Here is a 25,788-nt window from a genome sequence, read left to right on the forward strand (position 1 = left end):
CTGGTCTGATAGCAATTTCCAGCTAACAAGCTCTGGCTAGTCTTCTTCACTTACAAAATTAACTTGGATGAAATAGTTTGTTGCTTATATTTTATACATAACCACATACATAAGCACACAGACATAAAATTAAATGCACTACATTTATTTTGATTAAAATATCTATCAGAAGTCTGTGGTCTATGGTTTCATTTTACCTATGGTGGTTTTTCATTTACATTCAAAACCTGAAAAATATTTTAACCTTCCTGAAATGGATCACATTAAAATAAATCAAAGCAAGTTGATAAAAAGTGTAAATTAACCTGCCTTCATCCCAGTAAGAGCCTGTGTTTAACCTATAGGTCGTCTCCTCTTTCAGGTGATGTCTGGATTTGATCTTCAGTGATGGCTGAACAACTCAATCTTCTGTTGATGATTGACAACTCCTGAACCTCTTGCTTTTTTGGGAGAGGACAAGAAAATTCCTAAAATGAAAGCACTGAGTTTTTTAAGGAATTATTCTAAACCTTTTTTTTTTTTTTATGGCAAGAGAGTTTGCAACAATGCTGACCCTGCAACACAGTGTGGGTTTAAGGTAAAAATACAGAACAAAAATATTAAATCTTCCCCTCCTTAAGGTATACAGACATAATGGTTGAATTTTTCTAAAGAAAGTATTTTTCTTCCACATCATGTTCTGAATCACGTATATTTATGAGCACCAGCCACTTGTTCTTGTCTTGACTTCCTTATTTACCTGTGCAGTTATCAGTTTTAAGACCCCTGATGTGCCTGAACGCTGGCTGGGGGTCGGAGGGACACAGAGGAGAAAGGAGAAGGCAGTGGGAAGGGAAGTGGGGGGAAGAATCTGCTGCATTTACCGTGATTCAGAGCAAATATTTCACACCAACTGGCACTCTCTACATCAGGATCAGATAGGCAAAGTACCTGGAGAAGCTGCTCTGTGAGAGCCAATATATTTGTATTTTTTTTGCTTTTAAAAATATAACTGTAATAATGCTAGAGATAAGTCCAAAACTGGCAAGAGAGATAGGCTGGAGATCTATGCTTTTTAATATCAAGCTCTTCACCAAGACGACTTTTATCATGTTAATGGCTAAATCACACTGATTGTAAAACAGCCAAAACACGGCAATTAGTACGGCCTGTGACAGCCGCAGAAAACGAAACGCACGAGGTTTTCCGTGCAAGCCAGATGGATATCTTCAATATATTTCTTATTGTCTGCTTGTGGTAATATGTTCAATTAAACTGAACCAGTACTACAGAAGACCCTTTGAATTCCCTGAAAAAAATTAATTGTCTGCTGCAAATTTAATGAAGCTTAACAGTTGTATTATGTTTACAAGTTTTATTTGTTATGATCAGTAAGTGTTTACAAGGGAAGAAACCCTAACTTACTTCACTCAGCTACCCCTAAGAGCAAACCATTGGTATTTTACAGCTGATTTCCTTAACATGTTTCTTTGCCATTTACTGTTTTTGTCCTTAGCAGCTGACCTAATTTTTTTCTCTCCCAGATGAGAAGCCGGCAGCTTTTCCGGTGCTGTTCATTCACAAGCTGTCGCGAGTTCAGTCTCACTCCGCAGCTTGACCACGAACTTGTGTTGCGACACGTCCCCAAAGGGGCCGATGGAGTTACCCATGGGCTGGGCCCTCCGACGCTTGCTACGATCCTCGCCAAAGCTCGAGCAAGGTCACCGGCCTTCCCCAGCACAATGCAGCTAATAGTTCACAGCTGTTGTGTTTGACAAGCTCACGTTAAGGAAATCAAAAGCAAAAGGCGCCTCTGAGCGGACCCGAGGAGGGGTGGCTTTGGGGAAGGCTCGATGGTAGACAAGGCATCTGCTTCTCCTTTTGCCACTTCTGTAATCTCAGGATAATTACGACCCTTTTGCTTCAATTAACTGTCAGAAAAATGGAAATGCTGACAGGATACACAGCTATTGCATCTTCCCTGGGTGCTTTGGGGCTGACCTGATTTTTCTGATGACCTTGGGTTCTCACCTGAACGGAGGTGGGAGAAAAACCCAAGTGCTTACCAGACTCAGGTGTAACACACACAGAGGAGATGCACCTGCCAGCTCTGGAACACAAAGGTGAGCTCCTTACAGCTGCAGAAGGAAATTCGGATAGGCATCATACAACCTCTGACTGTGGTTTGCAGTTGGAAATAAACATATAAGTTGCCTGAAACTATAAAATACTTGATTAAGCCTTGTGTTTGAAGTGCCATATGGAGAAGAGCTCCTTAAAAGCTGCAAGACCCTGAGGTATCTACTGGATACCAGCTCCGCCACCAGCTTCTGCTTGAATTTCTTCCACCCAGGGTTCATTAAGGAGACCCAGCAAAGTGCAGCCTGAAGCACTGGGGCTACCGCGGTTGAGGGGAGGGAGGAGAAGAGGCAGCGGATGCACAGCTCTCTCATTTATAATTGTGCTTTTCATGCACTGCTTTGGGTCATAATTTTATTTAAACCTAGCAAAAGACCCTTAATTGTGTCCTAGAAATAATTGGTGTCGGTGGAAATAGTCCAATTAGAGCTGAATAGATTCCTTCGCAATTTTACAGCCAAAGATTATTGCTATCATTGTCAATTGTTAAAATCAAGCATTTGCTACTGGTTGTGAGTTAGAAGTCAAGAAAAGATTTTCAAACTTAAAAAATGCTTTATTTCCTAAACGTGAACATACAGCAACATGTACTCACAAATAAATCAGAGCTTACATATCTCTATGGCTCTTTTTTGCCTATAAAACCCTGATTTAGAGATTCTGGAGAACAACAGTTTGTACTCTAAATTGGCTTTTTCTCCCTGAAATTTTTTAAAACAGTGTGTTAAGCCTGATAAGGGGTGGTCATTCATGTCTGGATTACGTACAAAAACTGTGTCCAGCAACTACTAAAAAACCCTTTAACAATAATAAAACTTCTTTTGCCTTTTTCAGAGTTCTGTGCCTTTGGTAAGTGCAGAACATCTTGGCTTTGATACCAGCCAGACACACACCTCGTGTGCTATCCAGCGTAATTATAAAAAGCCCGTAAAATATGAACAGCCCTAAAGTGCTGCTCTGGGATTATTACTTTAAACTCTACCTCTCTTTTTAAAATTATATTTTGTGCTTTCAACACCAGGTGTCATTAACCAGGTCCCTTCTTAAAGGCTGAGGCATAACCAACACGAATTTAAATTAGATTGAGTTGAAGCGTGAGGAAAGAAGAATAAAGACCTTGCATGACCTTAAACACTGCTAGATCAAGACAGACCTCAGAAAGAGTGATGATGGGGTATTCACGTTTCAAAATGACTAACCACTAAACCCACGACATATGGACGGATGGTATGGGAAAAGCCTGCAATAGCTTTCTGGGACAGCTTTCCATATGAGCAAAGAAGCAGCAATGTATCTGAGGGGGGAAAAATCAGGGAGGTATAGAGAGGGTTTCTGGTAATGTGGAGAGTGCTTAAATGGGTCAACGGGTAAGTATCTGCTGTATTTTTCCCCTGGTTAGAGTAAAAAAACATAACATCTTAATGTATGGCTTCCTCTCCCTCTTGGGAAAAAAGTTAAACCTCCACCCCAAGCAATTGATATCCCAGTGGCTCAGAAGCAGCCAGGAGATAGTTGAGAACAGCTTGTAAAATTCCTGGCCCTGCAGTTATTTGTATTCGCTGATGGAAAAAAAAAAACCAAAAAGGACACTCACGAAAACACACACACTCCTTGCTGAAAGATTGGCGTTTTGCACAACTGCAAAGCAAAACCGCTACAGAATTCCTCTGTAGCCAGATCCGAGTACAGCCTAACAAGGAGAGACGCTTTGTTAATGCACCCAACGCCTCCGCAGAGGTCAGTAGATTTATTTCAACAAAGCCATATGTATTTTTGACTAAGAAAAAGATCAGGTTTATTAAACACCACCTTTTTTTATTGATGGAGTCAGTAATGGCACTATTTGAGAACGAGCTCGGTTGTAGGCAAGCCCAGCATTTGCTGATCTTGGTGGTGCAAATGGCCATAGCTTTAGATTTAAGGCTGGCACTGAAGCTAAAGCAGATGGTAAAGAACAGAGTCAGCAATACTAGCTCTGTTATGCAGAATCAGTGCCTGTGATAACGGAAATAAATTATTTTTAAGTATAAACCAAGATATAAATAGACACACACACCTTCCTAAGGATGGAAATAATTTTGTAAGGAAGCCACAACTGTCATCTAAAACTCATACGATAACGCTCTGGATGTTCACTCTGGGTTGAGTTTATGAGTATCCAACAAAAAAAAAATCAGAATCGTGGTCATGTGTAAACATTTCCAAAAGAATAAAATAATTCTCTGAAAACCCATGAGGGATATTCTGACGATATGGGTCTCCATCTGATTTTGATCTATTTTCTGAGTTTTATTCGTTAGACTACTATAACATAAACATGGGATTAACTTAAAAGTCTGTCTAGACCCTTAAGTTTATAAACAAGTACTAGATTAAAAAAAAATCAAACTGAAGGCATTATACTAAGTTGCCTTTAACACAATTACGGGGGGGTATGATGATGTCTTCAAAGATAAAATGAACTACAAATGACTGAAACTGTGCTCCTGTGAAATGCAATAGCCGGGGTTTCATGATGAGCACTGCAGGCGCACACGCCCCTGCGACCAGCCTCTGCGCCGTTCAGCTTCAGAAGGCTGATGGGTACGAAGGTATCAAAGTCACCTCAGCCCAACCGAAGAACATTACGAACAAATAGAAAAGGAAGCATAAGCAATTCTGTTTGATTGCACATGTGCTCGTTAGCACATACCAGCTTACTGTATTATGTGGAAATTAAGCCACAAATGACTTAAAGAAACCCTGCACCATGCATTATCGGCCACGTTCAACCCAAAACTTCTGAAACATGTGCTAGCGGACAGATGGTCGGTCATTAGGGCGTGATGTCTCTCCATGGGCACATACCTGTGGAGCTGGAGAACTAAACTCTCTTCAGTTCTTTATGGGCAGCGTAATATTCGTGATCTCTGAAGGTGAAAGAATGGTTACTCCTGATCTACTAAGACAATCCAGAGCAGTATAAGTCCACTCTAGCCCCATGGATACGAGGCAAGCACAACACATTTTCCAAAGAACACAGTTCAATACTGATCAAGCGACGTCGAAACGGTGACAACCACGGATGGCCAGAAGGGCCAGGAAGGCCATCGCATCCCACGACGCTGTTTGCACAGAGCGCGAATGCTGGGTGCAGGCTGGGCAGCGCAGCGCTGCCCCTGAACGACGAGCCCAGCTACTTTTGAAAGACTAGAATAACACAGTAAGAATTGCAGGTTTAAGGGCAGTAACATCTGAAGCCTCTGAAAAGTTGCTCAGTAATGGGCCAGAATTTACAGTATTTAATTAATCATTGCAATTTTAAGTGCAATACACCCATTCGACGTTCAGACAAAGGAATAGGCTTAGAGTGGGAAATATGCAGTTTTACAGAAAATAATTTGGATCACTGTGCTGGACAAAATTAGGACTATCAGTCTATACAGGCATGAGAAAAAAATAACCTCCTGACATTATCTTTGTATTCTTTTTCTGCTAGAGTGACACGGATACCAGCTAACAAAAGTTCTCTTGCTTTTACTGCCTTGAGCCCTCCCCTGACAGTCCAAACGAGACGAGCTAATGGCAGTAGGAAAATGTTAAAGGTGCATCATAATGAAACAAGCAAATAAAGCCATCGGAACTTGCCCTTTCAGAGATGAAACAACGTGACCGGAGTTGCTGTACCTCCCGACGAGAACAGAAACGTACAGACTCTACCAAGCGTTCACACGCTGTTTCTGCCTGTTAAACCACTGCAATAAGGGGACTGGAAAGGCCTGGATCATCCTGGTCTGCAATCAAAGACAACTGGCTAATAAATGGTATGAAAAGCTAGTTTCTGGCAGGCTGGAGTGCTTTGAAAGCCGAGAGCATCTCCGCTGCAGGACAATGCCTGCCACCGCTCCTCCGTGGCCAGTTCCACACCCACAGCTCCCAGTACGGACGCAGCAGCAGCCCCGCTCCCCTGCGCATCCGCTCGTCCGTCGGAGCGCGGCACATCGCTCCTGCCTACTTGGAAATTACTAAGGACCACACCGTGAAGCTACAGGCTGCGGAGTCAAGCTGAATGAGTAGATTTATAGATAGATTTTTATATAAATTTACATAAAATTTTTATAAATATATATATTTATATAGAGGAAGATTTATAGCTCAGAACACGACCAAAAGGAAAGCAGACGTGTGAGAAGCAGCCACACATGGCTACGGTGGGCGCCACGACCCACTCTTCTCCAACGTCACAAAAGCAAAGCTGGCCACAGGCTCGTCGAGATATTCGGTGTATCTCCTGGGAAACAAGCTGCCTGACAAAGATTTTTTCTCATCCTGTGAGAGAAACGGTGGCGATACGCTATTGTCATCTGCCTTCCCGCCATTAGCTTGTTCGTGCTGCTTCTTCCGTGCCTAATGCTGCCAGAGAAACTTCACGGGGGTTTAGCCATTGCACAAGCTGGGACGTTGGCGCCAGGAGCCTCTCCTCGTGCTTCCTGAACTCAGAACTATTATGGCAATGTCCTGAAATTGGTTTCCTATTTCAGAGCTGCTGCTGTATTAGCCAATTTATATCACTGCGTTAAATACAAAAATCCCCACAGCGTACAGTCTGCGCCTGCTTACACTATTTGCCGTTTAATCCCCCAGTACTGAGAAAGTCTCTAGATCTTCTGTGTGTTGGAAGAACTGAACATTTAGCCTCAAGTATAGGAAAAAATGGAAAAAGAAAGATGGAAATTAATATTTATGTACTACATGTAAACACATGCCATGTTTTACATAGCTCTGAACACTGTCTGCAGGAGTCGCCTGTACCCTTACAAACTCGGTCCTGCTTTTTAATTCAAAGGTCAAACCGTAATGCAAGTTTGCAAGATTTCAGGTCTCGCGGGCCATAGTCGTTCTCGTTTAGCGCCAACCAACAGAACAAACCCAAACCACAATCCCACTGGTTTGGAAAACCACCGAGGTTCCCCAGCTCTGACAACGGCATGTTAATACGCAGCCCTGTGGGCACCCGTCAGAATTTCATATTTTTTAAGCTGTCTACTCATGCATAATATGAATATTTATTCATCCCTCTCTGGTTGTTTGCCAGAGATTTATTTTAAGCTCCTTGGTTCTGGCGTAACAGATATTGTCCTCCTCTTCCCATCCTTGCCTACACTGTCTTTGACACTGTCGGCATCTCTGAGAGAGAAAGAAAATTAAAAATAAAAAAAGAACCTGCAATATTAATGGAAGAACACAGGAAGGTTAGAAAAAATGTCTATTGACCTTCACAGTTTTTTCCTCAGTGACATAAGTTGAGTTAGAAAAGAATATAAGCATATCTTAAGGTCAAAAAACTCATCAGCTGATAAATTAGTCTTTTTGTACACCGCAAAACTGAGTTAAAATAAGGTATTCAGTCATATTTCTGTCAAAACTTGCCAGTGTTTTACTTAGGGCAGAGAAATTCAAGCATTTCAGTGTAAAAGACGGTATTTTACACAGTTCATTTGGAGTTCAGAATAGTTTCTGCTCTTTTTTACTTTTTTATGGGATGGACTTTGAAATTGCATTTCTCAGTTTGTTGTTAATATCCCCATCCTGGGCTTAAGAGTGTATTCTCTGCTTCATGCACATGTGTCGCTCCCATTAATGCTAATGGAATCGAGTTAAAACGGAGCACTGAGGGAGAAAAAAGTACTTGCTAATCCTTTATAACCTTACCGCAAAGAAAAGTGATTTGTAAACCACATGAACCCAAAGATCAGGTACAATAACTGCTGACTACTGCGCTCGGAGTTAGGGGCTATTCCTTGGGTACCGCGAGGAAGAAAGCATAAGCCATGAATTACAGAAGCATGACTCTCCGATAACAGAAATGAAACACAGTCCAATTTTCAACTACTGGCTTTTTTACGGTGGTACAAGTGGTCCCTGAACTGCAGATCCCGATTCAACCCCCTTCGTGCCTCGCAGCGCTCGGAAAACCAGGGTGACCTCAGCCATGCCATGCCCAGCCTGCAGCTGAAAAGCCGGTGTCTCCTGCCGTGAGCCCGCACCACCCTCCTGCGGTCCCCGCGGAGCCCAGGGAAGGATGTTTGGGCTGTGTTTACCATTTCGCTCTCCAGTTTTGCGCTGTGGCAGGCAGTAGCTGATCGACCCTTTTAATAATAGACAAGGTCTTTTTTACATTCATTTTCCCTGAGCCTCACTTTCTTAGCTCTTTGCTGTGGGTGCCTCCTTAGGACATCACAGATTACAAAAAGGCAGAGTCAGCTCATACAGAGATCTAATGCTGATCCTCACTCGTCTCTGTTTTTGTTTGCAGGGAGCGACGTAGGCATGGGCAAATGCCATACAAGCTGTTCAGATCAACTCCAGACCTGAAGAACAAAGAACTCTTGGTGTCAGTATGTCACAGCGTCCCTTTTACAATAAATACCTGTAGGAGACGTGAAGGGATAAGGCAGCCCTCCACGCTGGGGCTGCACCGTCAGCCCCTTGGCGTAAGGGAAGCAGAAGGCCCAGGTGCCGTTGAGCACAACCCCAGGAACATCCCATGGAACTATAAGTTCCTCACTGGACAGCTAAGGCAGAGGCGAACACTCTGCTCTGAGAAAAACCGGCTGCTGTACCACTGTCGCCCGCAGCTCGTAACTACGGCGGGCGCTCGCCAGCTTTCTCAGCGCTTGCCTGATCCTGACGCTACTTGCTGAAATGTGCTCCGACTGTAAAAACCACAAATTAAAACTTGCATTGAAACATTTTAAAGTATTCCCTATATACCATAAAAATAATAGATTGGGAGAGCCTCTAACTGAACGCTATTCATCAATGCCAATATATGGGAGAATTAAAACTGACAGCATTAGAGTTTTGTGATTGATTTATTGCTTTGTAATCAATCTTTCCTCATTCGTTACCCAATATAGGTTTTTCCCTAAATAAGAAGGAGATGGAGAGTGATTATAAGTGTAATAATCTATATATTTATCACCTATAATAATTTATCAGACATTGGACTGCTCATAAGCAGGCAAAATTGAATTTAAGACATTTGTCAGTGTCCCTCATTGTTCATCAAAATATTACTTTAAACATTTTTGTCAAATGTTATAGCTTTGGCCTTTGAAAAAAATATTTGACAGAAAAATTCTGAATACACATGAGTAAACGCTTTGAATTCCTGAAATGCAGAAATTCAGCCCTGGATAAAACATAATGAAATTACATCAGAGTTTGTGCATCTTTTCAAAAATTATGACACTGAATCGCAAAGGTGAACCCCTTGCAGCATTCTGCAACAAGACAAGATCTATTAAAGAGTTCAGAAGCTTTTCAAAAAGATAATAGAACTTTAGGAGTAATAAGAATAAATGAAGTTGAACTAGATAAGACGTGTTTTTAAAGGACACCACCTAATCTCAGCATGCCGAGGGCAACATTTCTCCATGGGTGCGCCATGGCTTTATGCATGTCCTTTGCAAAATTGAATCTTAGGACACAGCTGGCTGCGGCAACAGCAAATATTTCTCACACACGATTACTGGCCATTGCTAAAAAGGAGTCATTCAACGCTATGGACCAGGGACCTGGCTGTGTATTACAATTCCCATATCGTTTGCAGTATAATTTTAAACTACGTGTGAAAACAAACGCATTAGGTTGCTGTAAGCACCATCCGTCAGCTTCTTGCTCTTAACTTTGTCTCTGACCCGCGCGGCTCGGCAGGTCTCCGAGATGCAAAAGACACTTTAATCCCCCCGGGCTCTGCTTGCATCAGCATCGAAGGGGAAGGTGCAGCATGCATGGGGCTGCTTGGGATGCTCTTAGACACTAAAACGGAGTATCAGTCCTATGCAATAAAAATTGCAATTACCTTTCACAACCAAGCTGCCCGTGCTGCTCGCTGTCCCGAAGTGGTTTGTGGCCACGCAGGTGTAACTTCCCGCGTCGGATTTGGTGACGTTGACAATCCGGAGGCTCCCGTTGTCCAAAACAGTGATTCTGGAAAGGCAGCAGACACAGAAGTTGTGTATTTCTTAAGTTACCATAAAACTCTTTCGAGTCTGCATTAATTATTGATGGTTTGAACAACAGTCAGTTGCCTGTTACAGAGGGAGTTTAGCTGACAGGAATCTCTCAGGACACAGTTCATAAATACTGAATGCATCATGTACATGAGTTTTCTGTGTTTTTACTTGAGGGCAACTTTAATTTACACACCAGCAGCTTGTGTAGGTTTTACACGTGTCTGTACTTTGATATTCAGCACTCACCATGACAACCCTTGCAACATGTGGTACACAGGCTCCATCTAAAAATGCCCACGCTTGCTGCTTAACAATGTAAAAGCTTCTGCCGAACAGATGCAATGAAGCAGGTGTTTTATTGGTGCTTTTTTTTGAAGCCGGCTGATGGCTTTTCAGCAAGGGTACCACGCTGCCAAGCTTCCCCTCTGCACTCTCCACCTGCAGTATAACTCAGCCCGCGGGGCTTATCCGCAGTTGTATTTGCAGGTTAAAAAAAAAAAATAATCCTATTTCATTCCCATCCCCTCCTCATATACGTACTCCCTCTCAAAACAGTGTTGTTATCTGCGGCAGTGCACGTCTCTTGGATGGCGAGAGGAGGGCGGGGATGGCACGTCAATTCCTGGGGTGATCCCCAGCCCCTCCTCTTGCACGAGGGCTGCACTTCAGGCTTGCCTTATTCTCACAATTACCTTTGCCTCCTGTTCCATTCTGTTCTGTTTCTTCATTTTTTTTTCTGCTCTATGTCAGTGAAAACAGAAAACCTGGCCCTGCCCAGTAAATCTCATCAAAACATGAATGACTCGTGCCCTGTGGAGGCATAATCTAAGGAGACTCCAGAAAAACCTTTCTCCCAGTCTAATATCACCTCTTTTAGCAAAATACTTGGCTGTCTGCTCAGTATCATGTCTGGCAGCACAATCTGCTTTCTCCCCTTCAGCCACTTTCAGACCTGCATTGAGAATCTTGTATTAATTCCTGCCTTCTCCTACTCAATTATTTCCCAATTTAACTAATTTGAAAGAAAACGAAGAAGCCTTCCTGCATCCTTAATGCCAATCAAGATCTGCGCAACTGGATTAAGAAATTAGGAGGAAAGAAACTCAGCAAACAACACTTGCACCATTACAGAAGTGCTGCGATGGCACTTCCCACCTGAGAAGACTTTAAGAAACAGACGGCACGAATCTGCAGGAGCCTTTTCTTGCAGCCATGGGATAGCACTGAGGCAGCTGAATCAAGCACCGGCGTGAGACAAGGCATGAACACAGGCGTGAAGGAGATCTGCCCACGCCAGCCGTGGGGCTCCCCAGGCTCTGGCCAGCTGCAGCCGCTGGGCTGACATGGTCTCCAGCGGGACTCGGGAGATAATCGTCTCGCCCAAGGGAGGCAGTGCGGCTGCTTTTTGTCGTGCCACGCTCTCTTGATGGGCACACACAGGCTGCTCGGTCCACATGCATAGGCCTGCTTCGAAAAACGGGAAGGTTTGAGTGTCTTTACAACAACGGTACCGAGCGAGGAGGAGGAAGACGGTACAAGATGCTCCGACAGCAGCCACCGGATCTCCGTCCTGGCTAGCCTCTCCCTGACCTGCTCTTGCAGCAGCACAACAACATGCAGGCCAGCTGGCAGCAACCAGGGACAGAGGTTATATTTCACACATCACTAGCGGTGATATTAATAGAAGTTTCTCAACTGGCTTATAGGTCTCCAAATTGTTGCCGTCAGTAACATTCACCACTGTAATTTATTTTTGCAGGAGTCCAGTGCCATATATTTGCTTCTGTAGCAGTTGCTCCAGCTCAATAATTGGAAGAGAGTAGTATATAGCTACTTGTCTCTTATCTTCACTACTATGCTGGCACAAATCAATGCACGTATTACATTAAATGTGCGCTGGAGCACAGGACTTGCCGCACTGGGCTCCAGTGCAGGAGCCTGGGCAGCGGCAGCACCAGGAGCTCCCAAGGAATTATTTACTGCTGTTACCAATTTCAGGTCTTCGGAAACAAGAGTGCCTTTCTGAAAGCTGAAGGTGCCCTTGGCATGCATTAAAATTCAAATCAATATAAACGACAGAACAAGCTCAGCAATATGCTCCAGCAAAAGAAGGACCACCCGGCTCCGGCGCTGCCCCTGCCAGACTCTGCACTCACTCCCTCAGCATTTTTGCAACCCAAGAAATAAAGTGATGTTTTGGACTATTTCTGTACAGTTGAGATTCTATTTTAATTTATTTTTATTTTTAGCCATATGGTTGAATCCTATTCACTGGATAACCACTTCCATAGATCATTTTGATTGTGTCAGTTGACGAAGCCAGCTTTAATTTCAAATTATAATGCTTTTTCTGTCTCTGTCTTTCTCACGCTATTGGTTTCCTTCGAAGTTGTCTTTATTCCCAATGTAAAATTAGTTTATGGTTAATGTGGAGTGGATTGCTCTAAATACAACCTTTGGATGAGGAGTGTCCATCCACCATTGGCTCTGGCACATCTCAGGGAGCTAGTGCTGGCTTTATTTCCTTCCGTGGGAAATTTTTCACAGTGAGGACAGTCACCATTGGAATAATCTCCCCAGGGAAGGGGTTGGCTCGGCCACGTTGGACACCTTTAAGGGTCGTCTGGACAGGGAGCTGGGCTGTCTTGTCTAGGCTGTGCTCTTCCCAGAAAGGTTGGACTAGATGATCCCTGAGGTCCCTTCCAACCTGGCATTCTGTGATTCTGTGATCTCTTGCTGAAAGCCACGGATGGCTGGCTTTACAGTTTGAGCACACGGGTATCTTTTAACTCTGGTAACATGCTGCAAAGAGTTCAGGTAGGACTTGCACCAAGTTCTGCAAACCCAATCCTTGGAGAGTCTCCAGGCATGTTTAATTCTCATCTGGTAACTAAGTAATTCACCGCGCAATCCTGTAAATGACCAGCATTAAAACTAACAGATAATTGTGCAAGTTAACTGTTGTTTTATTTTGGTTTTTTTAATAAATCAGACCATTAAAACCTTACTGTGACTCACTCACTAAGAGGCCTTATGGTTATGTGGCTCTTTTTGATGATGGTGCTTTTCTACACTGAATGTTTTGTCCTCTAATTTGAATCCAGCGTGTTGGAAGTTAACAAGTAATTATTTTAACACTTTGAAATTTGTTACAGTTTGTTGGGAAAGTACGAAGGACTTTCACCGATTTTGCTCATTCACAAATTTTCTTTGCAGCCATGTCTATATTAAACGAGAGGAGAGGCTCATTTCAGGCACTGAGGGTTCTCAAACTGCTAATTGGCTTGAAAGCAAACATCCCTGCATCAACCACTTTTAGCAGTTTGGTTGAAAAAGTTCTTTCAAGACGCAAAGTTCAAATTAAATGAAGCACTGTTCAGTACGCTCTCTTCCTCTTCTGAAATACACCCCCAGAATGTTTTCTAATGAGATGTTTGGGAAGACATAAAAATAACCCACATTTCCAAGAAACATGCGTATTACTTCAGAACAGAGAGCTGGTTGCTGAGTATACACCTCTTTAAACCACTACAAACTCAAAAAATGAGCTGTTGACTTGCTATTGAACGTTTTGGGTTCCCTGCTACTATTAACCACAACGGTGGTAACAATGAAAAACGTAAATCTCTTCTTGTACAGGTTAATGCAACTGCTCTACTGATAACCCGGCTCATGGTCACTGCTAATATCAGAGAAAAAGCAAAGAAGATAAAAGTATCCATTTGAAAAAAAAGATCATATAAGATAGCTTGCCATCCTTATATAAAGAAAGGTCATCTATTTTAAACATAGCATTTGTAAGAGAGAATCTGTTGGTCCGTGTTGTCAGCTGGAGATTTCAGGTCCACAGAGAGCGGAGACACATCTGAAATTAGGAGATAAAAGGATTGTTTGTTTCCGAATCCGAAGCTTTGGGTTCTACCCCAGGAAGAGCTGACCTTGTCAGTATTTTGATCAAAACTCTTCTGGGGACAAAGGACCTTTAAAAATGCTGAAAACATTCCTCTCTAGCCTTCCTTGCCCAGTGTTTTTTTTTTTGCCACTGCAGCAGCAAATATAAAAAGTTGCAAGCTGAACACTTTGCATTACCCTAAAGAAGCCTTTCCCAAAACTGATAGGCACACAGTTTCCACAGCCGCTTCTTGTCGATGCTGCATGCCCGACAACTGTGTGTCCTTTGCCAGCTCTGCAGGAATGGAAGCGTCTGAAGGCATCTGTCTATTTGCTTGCTGTGAACCTTGGAAAGCACGCGAAGGAGGAAGATGCACCTTTACGGATGAAAAATATCTAAGCGCGTGCTACAGCTGCGCAGAGCTCTGCTGCTATTCAGACACCCAAGCTACCTAGAAAGGACCCACCTTGGCATCATGGCCACATCAGCACGGCCAGCTGCCTGGACCAGCACAGCAATGCTAACTTGCCTAGTGTCTCCAAGCAGCTGCTGGAAATGGAAGAGGCCAGGCAGACCTGGAGCAGTATGAGGAAAAATAGCAGTGCATAATCATTTTGGTCTGATCTATTAGCGCTTATTTTTCAGCTCATGATACATCTGCCACCTCTGTTCAGTCTCCTATCCAGCAGGTTACCTTCCCTCCCACCCCGAATCGAGCACAATAGATCTGATTCATGTAGCTCACCCAGGAGCAGATAAATATTTCTCAGGCAGTAACATATGCATTTAGAGATAGAACACGTCCTGTTGAGATCAGTAAGAGTTTTATCGCTGACTTTCTGAAAATGAGATCAAGCCCTTATTTGGAATATAAACGATGACTGAAAACCGCAAAACTCCCAGAGCACATAATAAAGCTGAGTATCAGTAATTGCCTCCAGCCCAGCTCCCAGGAAATCTGACCTTTGGGTGTCTGACTGCATCACTTGCATCTACCAAAACACGCCTACGACCTGCTGCTCAGGTTTGACCTCATGCTTTGGCAGAACGTTTGCTTAAAAATCCCAGACTTTTAATATCTACTGTAACATCTTGCTCTGTTGTTTAATTAAAAGAAAATCTATGCAGGTCCAGGAACCAAATACATCAGCACTGCAGAGCCAGGGGCTGTTCAACCTCACCCTCACCTTGCAGTCACTGGGTGAAAGCCTTTGCAGGGATAAGTTGCAGGTCCATGCACTAACCTTTTCATTGCAAATGATTTCGTAACTCACAAAGTACACACATCACCGAGAGAAGATCTGATCTGCACCAGACAGATGATACTGTAGGTATCCCTCAATACATTCTTCTCAGCTTGCCCTCTATTTTTCTGTTCAGCAGATGGAAACACGTGGAACATGAATGGACTACAAACGCGGTGCATATGGCAGGTCTCATGTGTGGCGGCAACGGTTGCCTTCCCGAGGGACGCAGCACACAGGCGGGCGGCGGGACTACCGGACTGCAAATCAGAGCTCCGCTGTTTCTTCGGAGCAAAGTGCTTATAATTATAAAGTGACTTTTTTTCTTTTTTCCTCTCAAATGGTTATATTAGCACTACTGCAATGAAATAAGGTACGTTGTTTCTTATCTGATAATTTTAGCATTTTAATTTATGAAATACAAGCGTAACTACACTTGCTTTCACTGTTGATTAAACACATGCATCCGAAATATTTCATGCTTAGCCAAGTGAATATTTTAATTTTTTTTTTTCCCCAGGAAACAATGCTTAGGATGTCTGATCCTTTTTCTATTACAGGGAGAAAAGATGTCTTAGTGCAAGCATTTAAATGAATGTCAGTTGGAAGAAACACACACCGAGTGCAATTTGAGATAAAACTACCATTGATCCCTTCATGTACAGCCTTTGTGGCAGTGGTAGACGTGGCTATTGAAAAGAGACTGTTGTGCCAGAGTTCTTCTAAGAGATAATCCGTCTTCTGAGAGAGGATTTAGGTTAAATGTACCTGTGAAAAACAGCGTATTTCAGCCAACATGATGAATGACCTACTGTCCATCCTCCAGAGCCTTGCTGGGGCTGGGGGGGGGTCGGAAGCAGAGGAAGAAAGCAGAAGCACGAGACAGACCAGAGTGCAGTCTCAGTGGTGTATTTGCTCAGCCTTTTCCCGTGGTTCATAGGAAGGAATAGCTAGAGCAATATTTAGCCTAACAGCAACTTTGCTTCATGCCACAAGTCTACTGCAAATGCAAATGATTCCGGGCAATTGCATTATTTATCAAATTATTTCTATTTCGATCACATGTCTTTGTAGCAGCTTATTACCTTTTTAATAACGCTTCCCATGCAATGAGGCAGAGACTGGGATTATTAAAATGATCTCATAAAAGCAGTATTGGCCATTAGGCTATTTCAGGAAAACACAGTGAAATTTAGAAATGCTCACAGGTTTGGCTGAGAGGGAGGATTTACTGCTCAGAGCACAGCCCTCCCCAAAATCAGGGACACCGCTCACGAGGACCTGCTTGTCACTTGAAGAATGGGCTGGTTCGGAATATGGTCCACAGCTAATAATTTCTGTGGCCCTGGGATGCTGTCTTCGTGTGTGACTACAACCTTTACATTACGTAAATAAATAACAGTAAGGTCAGAGCTTTCTGCTTCATAACATTAATCCCTATTAAAGTATATGCTGAGGTCAAAGGCAACTTCTCGGGGCTTCACTCAGCACTCTCAGTTGTCCCCGGTGCGCAGAGAGGAGAGGGCAAGGGGAGAGCCCTGATCCTAACCCCCCGCCAGCGCCTCGTCATGCCACCTGAGCCTTCCTTCCCTACGCCAATACCAGCCAAAAATACGCAGCATCACCTCGTAAGCAGACAGGCCTTTCCAAGCTTGAGCTTCGCCCACGTCCTGTTACCCCAGACATTTCTGAAAATGGCTGTGAAACGGGCGGTGTCTGCACAGCCACGGGACATCGACGCAGCCCATCAACGCATCCTGAGGGCTATGGTCAGGACAGCAATGCGAGCAAGGACAGGACAAGTTGGGTCCATGTCTAGCAGCCGTTAGGATAAGTCCGAGTGAAACGCAACTGTCTGTTGGATCAGTATGACAGCGGTTTCCATTTGATGACCCATCTGAACTCAGAGCTGATGGGGACAGACATACTGCACAGGCAGCCTGCTATGCATATGCAACTTCTTGTCCAGGACCTGTTAGTTTTGATTTAGATAACCACCTACAGCTGCTTCAGTACTTATTTGTCTGTAACTACTTCTCTTTTCATGGTTCACAGAAAAGCCTGAGCTAATTTAGAGCCTCAGTCAAAGCCCATTTAATTTAGTGCATGTCTTTCTCTTGGTGAAAGCAGGCATTAGATAAGGCCTTTCTTATCCATGACAACTGGCAGGTCTCTTAACAGCAAACTCCCTATAATTAATTTTCAGGTAAGAACTATATTTGCTCAAAATAAACCGAGGTAAAATCCTGCTCTATTGAGTTCAGTGGAATGTTTTCCCACAAGCTTTGCCTGAGATGCTTTTAAAAGGAGCTAAAGAGCCTGAGGATGATGTGGTTGAACTCCTGAGGTTGTGCGTGGCACAACCACGTGGGGCTGCTGGGGTCTCTGTCATCAGAATGTTTCTTGACTTCTAAAATATATATATTTTCTTCAAGTAAAAGAACTCTGGCTGGAGAAGGCACTGAGGAGCATCACCTAGACATCTATGGTGCACTGAATTTGGGTTCGTTTGGCATTTTCTGTGCTCTGGGATGAAAATAGGAAAGCACACAGAATTAAAATGAAACTTTTGAAAGTTCTTCCTAGGTAATAGCTCTCTTAACTTGCTGCATCGAAAAATACTTGTTTTTCTTAGGGAATTCTCGGTATTGATCTCCAAGAAAATACTAAGAACACTTCCTCCAGGGAGGTGAACTGTTGTGCGTGAACGCGTTTTCGTTTTAGGCTTTTCATTTACAGGCTTGCTAAGTATAAAGAATTAAAGGCGGGGAGAGTATAAATTGCAATTCTTTAAGATTATAACAAAAAACCCTGTAAATATTTTTCGAGAGAGAAAATAAGGACACATTTTGCTCAGATAAACATTTTTAAGAAAATAGTAGGGGCCCCTTTGGCAACATCAAACAACATAACGCCACTGAATTCAATATCAGCTTAAACCAGTCATGGATCTGGCATCCTACGTTCTCCCACTATTTTCTTTTACAACAAATTGGTTATCTGCACTGACGGAGCAGTCCAAATAAGTAATACTGCATCCAGCCTACATTAATACCTATAAACACAAAAGCTGTGTTTTGTCATCATCCTCCCTTTTGCCCATAAATTTTTAAGACAAGTCTGGAAGTGAGAAAACCTCATCCCAAAGGAGCGGGGCGGTGGGAGGGAAAGGAGGGAGCGTTTACAGCTATTAGAGACTTCATGTAAATTGTTTAAAGATGCCTAGAGGCATAATTCAAATATAGAAATATCCCTAGGTTATCTAAGAAGAACATTTCTCTACAAAATATCTTTCTTAAGGGATGCTGATAATGGGGAGAAACAAATGAAAACCAAATACAAACAGTGCAAGGGACCCTGAAGGAAATGAGTAGGATGTGGTGAATTTCAAATAATAGAAACCTTTCGCCTTCTCTCCCTTACTGCTCTTTTTTCACTACGCACAAAATTAAAATAAATACAGTAAGAAAGACCATGTCATGAAAATAAATATTTGAGGAAGCAGATTTGAATAAAGCAAAGGAAAGCTCGTTTTTACAGCTTTCATTCCTGAGACATGAGGCAATGATAATTTGAGCTGTATGGGAAGACTTTGTGAGTCTGGAAGGGTCCAATGGTGTGGAGAGCCAATTTTTCATTGATTTTGTTGGGAACTGAAGACCGGCGCCCATGGGAAACTGCCCTTTTGGCACAGCCCTTCAACCTCACAGTTTATTTTTATGGACTAAGGTCGCCGTTTGCCGTAAGCCACTAAAGCCACGATGACACTGTGAAGGACGGGGATGCTCCCCACGGGCACCAGCAGCCCCGGGGCTTTACCCCTGGAGCAGCTCTTGCTGGTGGTGGTGGAGGGGCAAAGCACACTTGCAAACTGCCTCATAAAAGGCTAAAAGAGCCCCTTCTGCACAACTACCGACCCAGAGGCACGCCGCTCCCCACAAAGCGTTCTCTCGCACTCGGAAGCGCGAATCTTGCATAGAGAGCAGCGGGTGCTGCGAAGCCACTACTGCACTCCATCTACCTAACGTTTGGTGAAATATTTGCTATGCTCATTCTTCCAGGGCAGCAACTGTAGCCAGAGGCGCAGAGATCAAGTTCTTCCAGTCTATGAAGAGGGACAGTGGAAACAGGCGGAATTAAATTTGGAAGCGCAGCCTCCGGCCACCCTCGCCAACAACTCCTTCCCCAACGAGGACAAGCCATCGCCCTCTACCTACAGCAAACGCTTTGGAGGTTTGGAGAACATGAGCATGAAAGGGGACTCCACTGAAGCTCATAAAAATTATTCTCTTCTGAGAAAAAAAATCTGTGCAAGATTTTCAGTGCATCACCTGCTGACACAAACCATTTCTGGAAGCATTCGTGAGATTAGAGCAGAAGCAATAAATGCATTCTCAGCTTATTTGTTACAGCTGATACCACCCGAATAGAAGCCCGAAGGCATAGTCTTTCAAAGATAACACATCTTTTCCTCTAGTTTCAACAAAAAATGCCCACAGTACAAAGATAAATTACCCACTCCACTTGTAATTTACTTTAACATAGATGTGCAAGATCCAAAGACACATTTACATCACTTAAAAATGATGTTTAAATAATCATCAAAAATATCACCAATTCTGGTAGGTTGTCTAAAAAGTTCATTAGGAATCCTTTTTTCCCCCGTAGACTATAATTATTTCCTTGGATTTTAAACATGCATTTCTTGAAGTGTGGCCCTAACTACCTTCTTGCTCTTAATCATGAAAATATCCAAGGGAAGAAATATTTGATAATAATTTTTTTCTTCAAAACCCTACAGACTTACTAAAATCATTACTACTATTTTCTTCAACTGGAGGACAAGTATGAAGCACACATCCATTTCAAATTGCATTTAGGAGACTAATTACAGGCGTTTATTTTTGCAAGCGTTGGCTGCAACGTGTGCTCACAACGGAGAGAAACCTGCCTCGCTGCCGGGAGCCAGCTCCCGCCACCTCCGACGCTACAGCGCCAAGGAGAGGAACTCGCGCTTTCCTGAAGCGTCTTTACAGAGAGGGAGAAATAATCTGTAGCTGTGTGCATGGTACCTAGAGATGAATTTAATAATCATAGAGACGGGACACCTCAAGCAGGAAAAGCAGCAGCCGTTTAACGGCACGCAGTGAGCGGCCGTGTGAAGGACGTGTAAACACAGGACGCGTCTCACGGTGCTCTGGAGGGCTGGTGCCTCTGAGATGGGGCTCTCTGGATGCTTCATCCTCTCCTTTTGCCTGCCTCTGGAAGCAGGGCTCTACTTCTAAAATCAACACAAGCCCCAAGGTAAAAGCCTGTTGACTTCTCTAGCTACCTTGTGTCACGGCAGCACCGCGAGTTTGGTCAGGCTGCAGTCGCAAGCACGGCCCAGCAGCCGCGGTGGTAGCAGCGATGTCCTACACGTGTATCTCTGAATACTACAACAACACCATGCTGAAAATAATCTGCTGGGGAAACAGGAACAGATTGCTGATGTTACAGGAGACCGTGTCAAGGTGCGTGAGAGAGAGAGGCTCATTTCTGGAACACCGGCTAAAACTTGGCATAGGTTGGGAGTACGTTCATCGGCATCACAAGTACGCTTGACAACAGTTTGTGGCTGGTTATGGGAAATACTTTCCTAGCTCTACAGGAGCAGATAAATGAACTTGCAAATTGTAGGGATCAGCCTAATTACTTTACACATACAAAATAAACCAGCAGTGAATCTGGATTCTAGATAGCTCTCTAACCGTCCTCAGATAACCTTTTGCTAGAAACAGTTGTTCAGAAGCAGGAGGAAAAGACAATGCAAGAATGAACTGGAGTCGCCGACTTACTGTCAATGCTGAAGAGAGGTTCAATCACCAGAAAGCTGCTACAGTGAAACAGATAGAGAGCTAGGCTCTGTGGAGACACCATTGATAGGGTATGCAACAGATATCTCGAACTACAAAAGCAACAGGATTTATTATAGTTGCCAGATACACACAAAGAAAAGAAAACAGGTCCATGTAACTATCCTTAAAACAAGGAAAAGTTAGTGACCTACTCCTAAAGAGAACTATGGCAAAACTGAGCGGTTTTCACCAGCGGATTTCAGATCACACAAATCAGTGGTTTTTAGTGCACTAAAGCAGTGCTCAGTGTTGAGCTGACTGACCCACAGCCACGACGAGCTTGTGTTAAAACACACTGTGATCCTCCAGAAGAACCCAGAGCTAAAACCAGCTTCTGCTGGGAAACAAACAGTCCATGAACACGAGGCCATCAAGCCTAGAACGACTGCTTTCCAAGACCTCGGACCACTGAATCAAGTGGTTTCCTGGTTCATTTTCATTCTATTTTGCAGGAAATTGGTTAAAGTAAGTTGACACGCCAGTTATTTCAGATGTTCCAATGAAGTAGAGCCATCTGCTGCCATTGTCTTTGAAAACTAAGATGAATGCCGCATTGTCGATTCAAACTTCAAAAAGCTATTTGCAGGGTGTCATTTTTCATTTTGCCTAGGCAGGATGTAATGAAAACCCGACAAGTTATTGATGGTTTGGTTACCTGTCTGCCTTAAAGAAATTGCACAGGTGCTTTATTTAAAAAAAAAACCAAAACAGTCAACACAATTAATGCAAAACAATGATAGGAAGCATCCTCTGAGGTTTTATTTTCTGCTGAAGTGTCACTAGATTGTGTGTCCAAAAGCTACTGCTGGCAACTCACCTCTCAAGTAATCAATATAAAAATATTATCAGGGTTTGTATCCTGGCACCAGACTGGGAAAGATGTGCTGTCTGTCCTATTGCCATTTTCTTTCTGGCTGTTTAAAGTAATTAACTACTAATTAGGAAGGCTGAGGCAACAAATAAAAATTGGAATTTATACAACTTTTTAAGCTGAAGACACGCTGAAAGAATAACAGAAAAGCCTTTCTTTTCTTGTCTGATTTCACAATTTTTTCCTTCTCAAAATGACATGGCATCAAAGCGAATATGTTAAAATTCCTGTTACAAAAATAATCCCTAACTGAGGGGTCTGTAAATCAGCAACCTGTGTGAAGAGGTCCTTGGGATGGGAACTCTTGAAAAAAACATGGCTAACCTCTTCCAGAGAGAAAAGCCTTTCTGAACAGTTTTGAAGTGCAGAAGACAACAAAAAAAATAGGTGAGAACTTGCTGCTTTTCCTTGGCCATGATCACTCCAGCTCCTGGGAGGAGGGACTGCTGCTTTGGGCTTTACCTTGTGACTCCCATCGACATCGTGCCGGCCCGGGCACCAAGGGCAGGACGGAGAGGTTCGGCTTCACCTGGGGCAGGACTCAGCTTCCTCTTCGAAGCAGCTGGCAGCGGCTGCGTCGGGCGGTGCTCCTCTTTACGAACAAATTAACATTCACTGCCCATATTAATAAGCCTGCAGGCACAGCTGTGTATTAACATATCCAAGAGGCTTTTCAGCTACAGCTGCCTGGTGTCCTACAGCCCCAAGCACGGGGCTCCTGATCTGCCCGGCAGGCTCTGAGCAGCAGAGCACATCTCCTCCTGACTAGGCTGGGGTTTCAGGGTGTCTCTGTTTGGGTGTTTGTTTGCGGATGGGTACAAAGCCCGGAGTCCTCATCAGACTCCCGCTGCTCCTTCCCGGTCTTGCAAATCCTCATCTCCTTTTCAGAAGTTACCAGGGCACCAGGACTTTCAAAACTGAAGTTGCCCTTCTAGATCATCTCTGACTCTAGGCTACGGTGGAGAGCACCAATGAAATACCTGGAAACATCTGGATCTAAATTACTTAAATCCTGAAGCATGTAAGCCAGTTTTGACAACGAATCGTGAGCACTTTCTGGAAGTGAAGTTTTCTCTCCTGAACGTTATTTGACAAGGTCCGAGTTAGCCTTTACGCTCCCAAATGCCGCCGTGACTGAACGAAGTGGGTAAATGCCACTATATGCTGCTTTTCTGTGCTTTTATTGGTTTTCAGCTTAAAAAAAAAATAAATAATCTTCCTGCTTTACGCGGTATGGCTTTGTGTGTGCCAGAGTGTGCTCATATATCACGAAACTTGTCAAGACTGCAAGATAATGGGACCAACTGGGAAAATTTCCATGAAGATAGTGAGCGTGCCTGGATTATCTAGGTCAGATCCTGCTCTAACAAAGTGTGCTATGAGGGTCCCTTTATACAGAAACTTGTTTAATTAAGATAACAGATGTTGCTATTATATATGTCATACTGAGTGCCTGTTTAATTGGACACTTTCATATTCTTTGCTACCAGCACAGAACATCATTTGTTTTTTATGAATTTCTTTCCTTACAATTAAACTGTATAAACAATGTATGCACTGTTTATTCATAGAAAAGAAACCATTCTGAAGATGTAAGGGCTTTACGTGAACAAGAACGGGAGAAGAGCAATTCATTTTAGGGCTTAAAAGTACTATTCTTTTTCTGTCCTGGACCGAGTACACGTCTGGTGGCAGGGTAAATGTGACTTCCAATAGCTTTAGGAGAACATTAGGAATGAAGACTGTTGTGTACATATTTTAAAGGGAATACACATTAGATTTTGACGTGTGCAAGCTCTTTCCGAGTGCATGAGGTAGGCAACGATGCTGCCAGCCCCACTCCCCTCCGCGCAGCGATGCCCCGAAGCGCCCCAGAGCTGGGCTCTCCAACGGGGCAGCTGCTAGAACCAGCACTAGCCCAGACCTAAATGCTTCACCCCGCTGCTGTACCACAGCCTGTCCCCATGCCTTGGCTAATCAACACATTGGTGGGTGGCCGGTAACACACCAAAAGACTGGCAGAAATATAGTATTTCTCTAAATAAAAGCTATCTTGGTTTTCCTGCACACAGTCTACAGCTGGGGAGCAAAGGAGAATGAGCACAGCAGGAAGCTGTGGTAGACCAAGAGTCAGAAACATGACATCTCCCTCATCTGTTCTTGAGCCACACAACGCCACAACTTCACCTCTGGAAAATGACAGCAAGTCTCTCTAACAGACTGATACCTACAACGAAACACTGGGAGAAATAAATAAATGTAATAACTACCATTATGGCATGTAAATTAAAAGTCCAAAATGAGCTCGGGAGAAAAGAGGAAAGATTTGCAGGGCAAGTGATGCAAATCTTGCCTTACAAAGCCACGCCTAACAACCCCTTCCAATGCTACTCCAGCAAAATCATTCAGCGCCAACAGCAAAATAGATCCCTTGACCAATTCTATGAGACATTTTCTTAAGATACTGTAATAAAATGGCCTCTGGTGGTAAGTTATTAAAAGACAGTTCAATCTGTCTTTTGAACAGCAGAGTGACAAAACACCCCAGTTTGTCGACGCAGATCGCAGGACCAGTCTCAGCTCTAATGTTAAACCCCAGCCCTCCCACAGCCGAGCCCCTGCACGCCATGCACCCCCGTGACAGCACCTGCAGATCTGTTGGGCTGCAACGTCGTTTTTTCGCCGGCTACAGAAAACTGTTAGAAAATTAAGGGAGATTTAATTTTTAAAATGAACCATTTTAAATTAACTGGCTTGAATTATTTTTAAAATGCTTCCTGATCTACAGTTCAAAGAGAATTACAGTTCCATTGCAGGACGTTCCTCCAACAGTTTGGAGCGTGGGAGCAGCTGTAACAGAGGCTTATTTTATATTCAGCTGGCAGCGCTCCGCGTAGCTCCAGGATTTGTCTCTAATCGCGCACAGCCTGATTCCCCCTCCTGCACCCAGGAAACCTGAACGAATGAGCCAGCGACTACAGTGACTTCTGATTTCCACCACTGCGAGGATGAACCACTCACACCTGCCACCGAGCGCAGGTCTCCATGGGAGCCACGTGAATATTATGAAGAAATTGAAAGGTTTCTGTGATAAGATCACCTGAAAGTAAAGGTTTTAAAGCACTAGTCCCAGTAACAAATTTATCTAATGTTGTGGCATTAGATTTAATTGAATTATTATGAGAGGATTAACAAAATCCCACAATAACAACCCGACTACCATGACTTCCCCTCCTACTCCTGCCGATGAATTATATATACAACGTAATGCCAGGAAATAATTGTCACAAATGGGAAATGCTGCAGACTGGAGGATGCTTGTCTTTAGGAATTCAAGAGTTTAAAGGAAGGGCTCTCCATTACAGACTTGCTTTCATTCTCCTCAGTGTTATACCATCAATTAATGGAAGTTTTTCCAGACTTATGGGTAACTATGGATTTCTCTTTTATATTGGTAAATCTCACGTAAAATTACCCTCTACCTCCGTAACTCCCACTGACATCTAGAAATGATTGATTTGGTTTCTGAGGTAGCTTTGGAGCAAAGTATAGGCACAGTTTGAATCATCCATCTTTCGCATAGTGTAATAATTGCAGAAGACCATGTCTCTATGTAATGCCTACAGCCTATGTACATGGTGCCATAGATTTATTTATATCCAAAACCTCACTTGTCATTAACTACGTGATTTCATAAAATCAGGGGGATGAAGATGTAAGATTGTAAGACCAAAGTACCACTGAGATTTAAATAAAAACCATAGGT

General features: G+C 43.3%; 1 protein-coding gene across 3 annotated transcripts in view; it reads right to left on the reverse strand.

Moving 5' to 3' along the window:
* LOC142058457 (contactin-4) overlaps positions 1-25,788 on the reverse strand; it is a 353,801-nt gene that overhangs the window by 31,069 nt on the left and 296,944 nt on the right. For all 3 annotated transcript variants that reach the window (XM_075095620.1, XM_075095621.1, XM_075095619.1), the window contains one exon: positions 9,965-10,092. In XM_075095620.1, coding sequence (XP_074951721.1) covers positions 9,965-10,092 — 128 coding nt within the window. The remainder of the gene's footprint in view (positions 1-9,964; positions 10,093-25,788) is intronic.

This window comes from Phalacrocorax aristotelis, chromosome 6 (assembly GCF_949628215.1).
Source record: "Phalacrocorax aristotelis chromosome 6, bGulAri2.1, whole genome shotgun sequence".
NCBI classification, from domain to species: domain Eukaryota; kingdom Metazoa; phylum Chordata; class Aves; order Suliformes; family Phalacrocoracidae; genus Phalacrocorax; species Phalacrocorax aristotelis.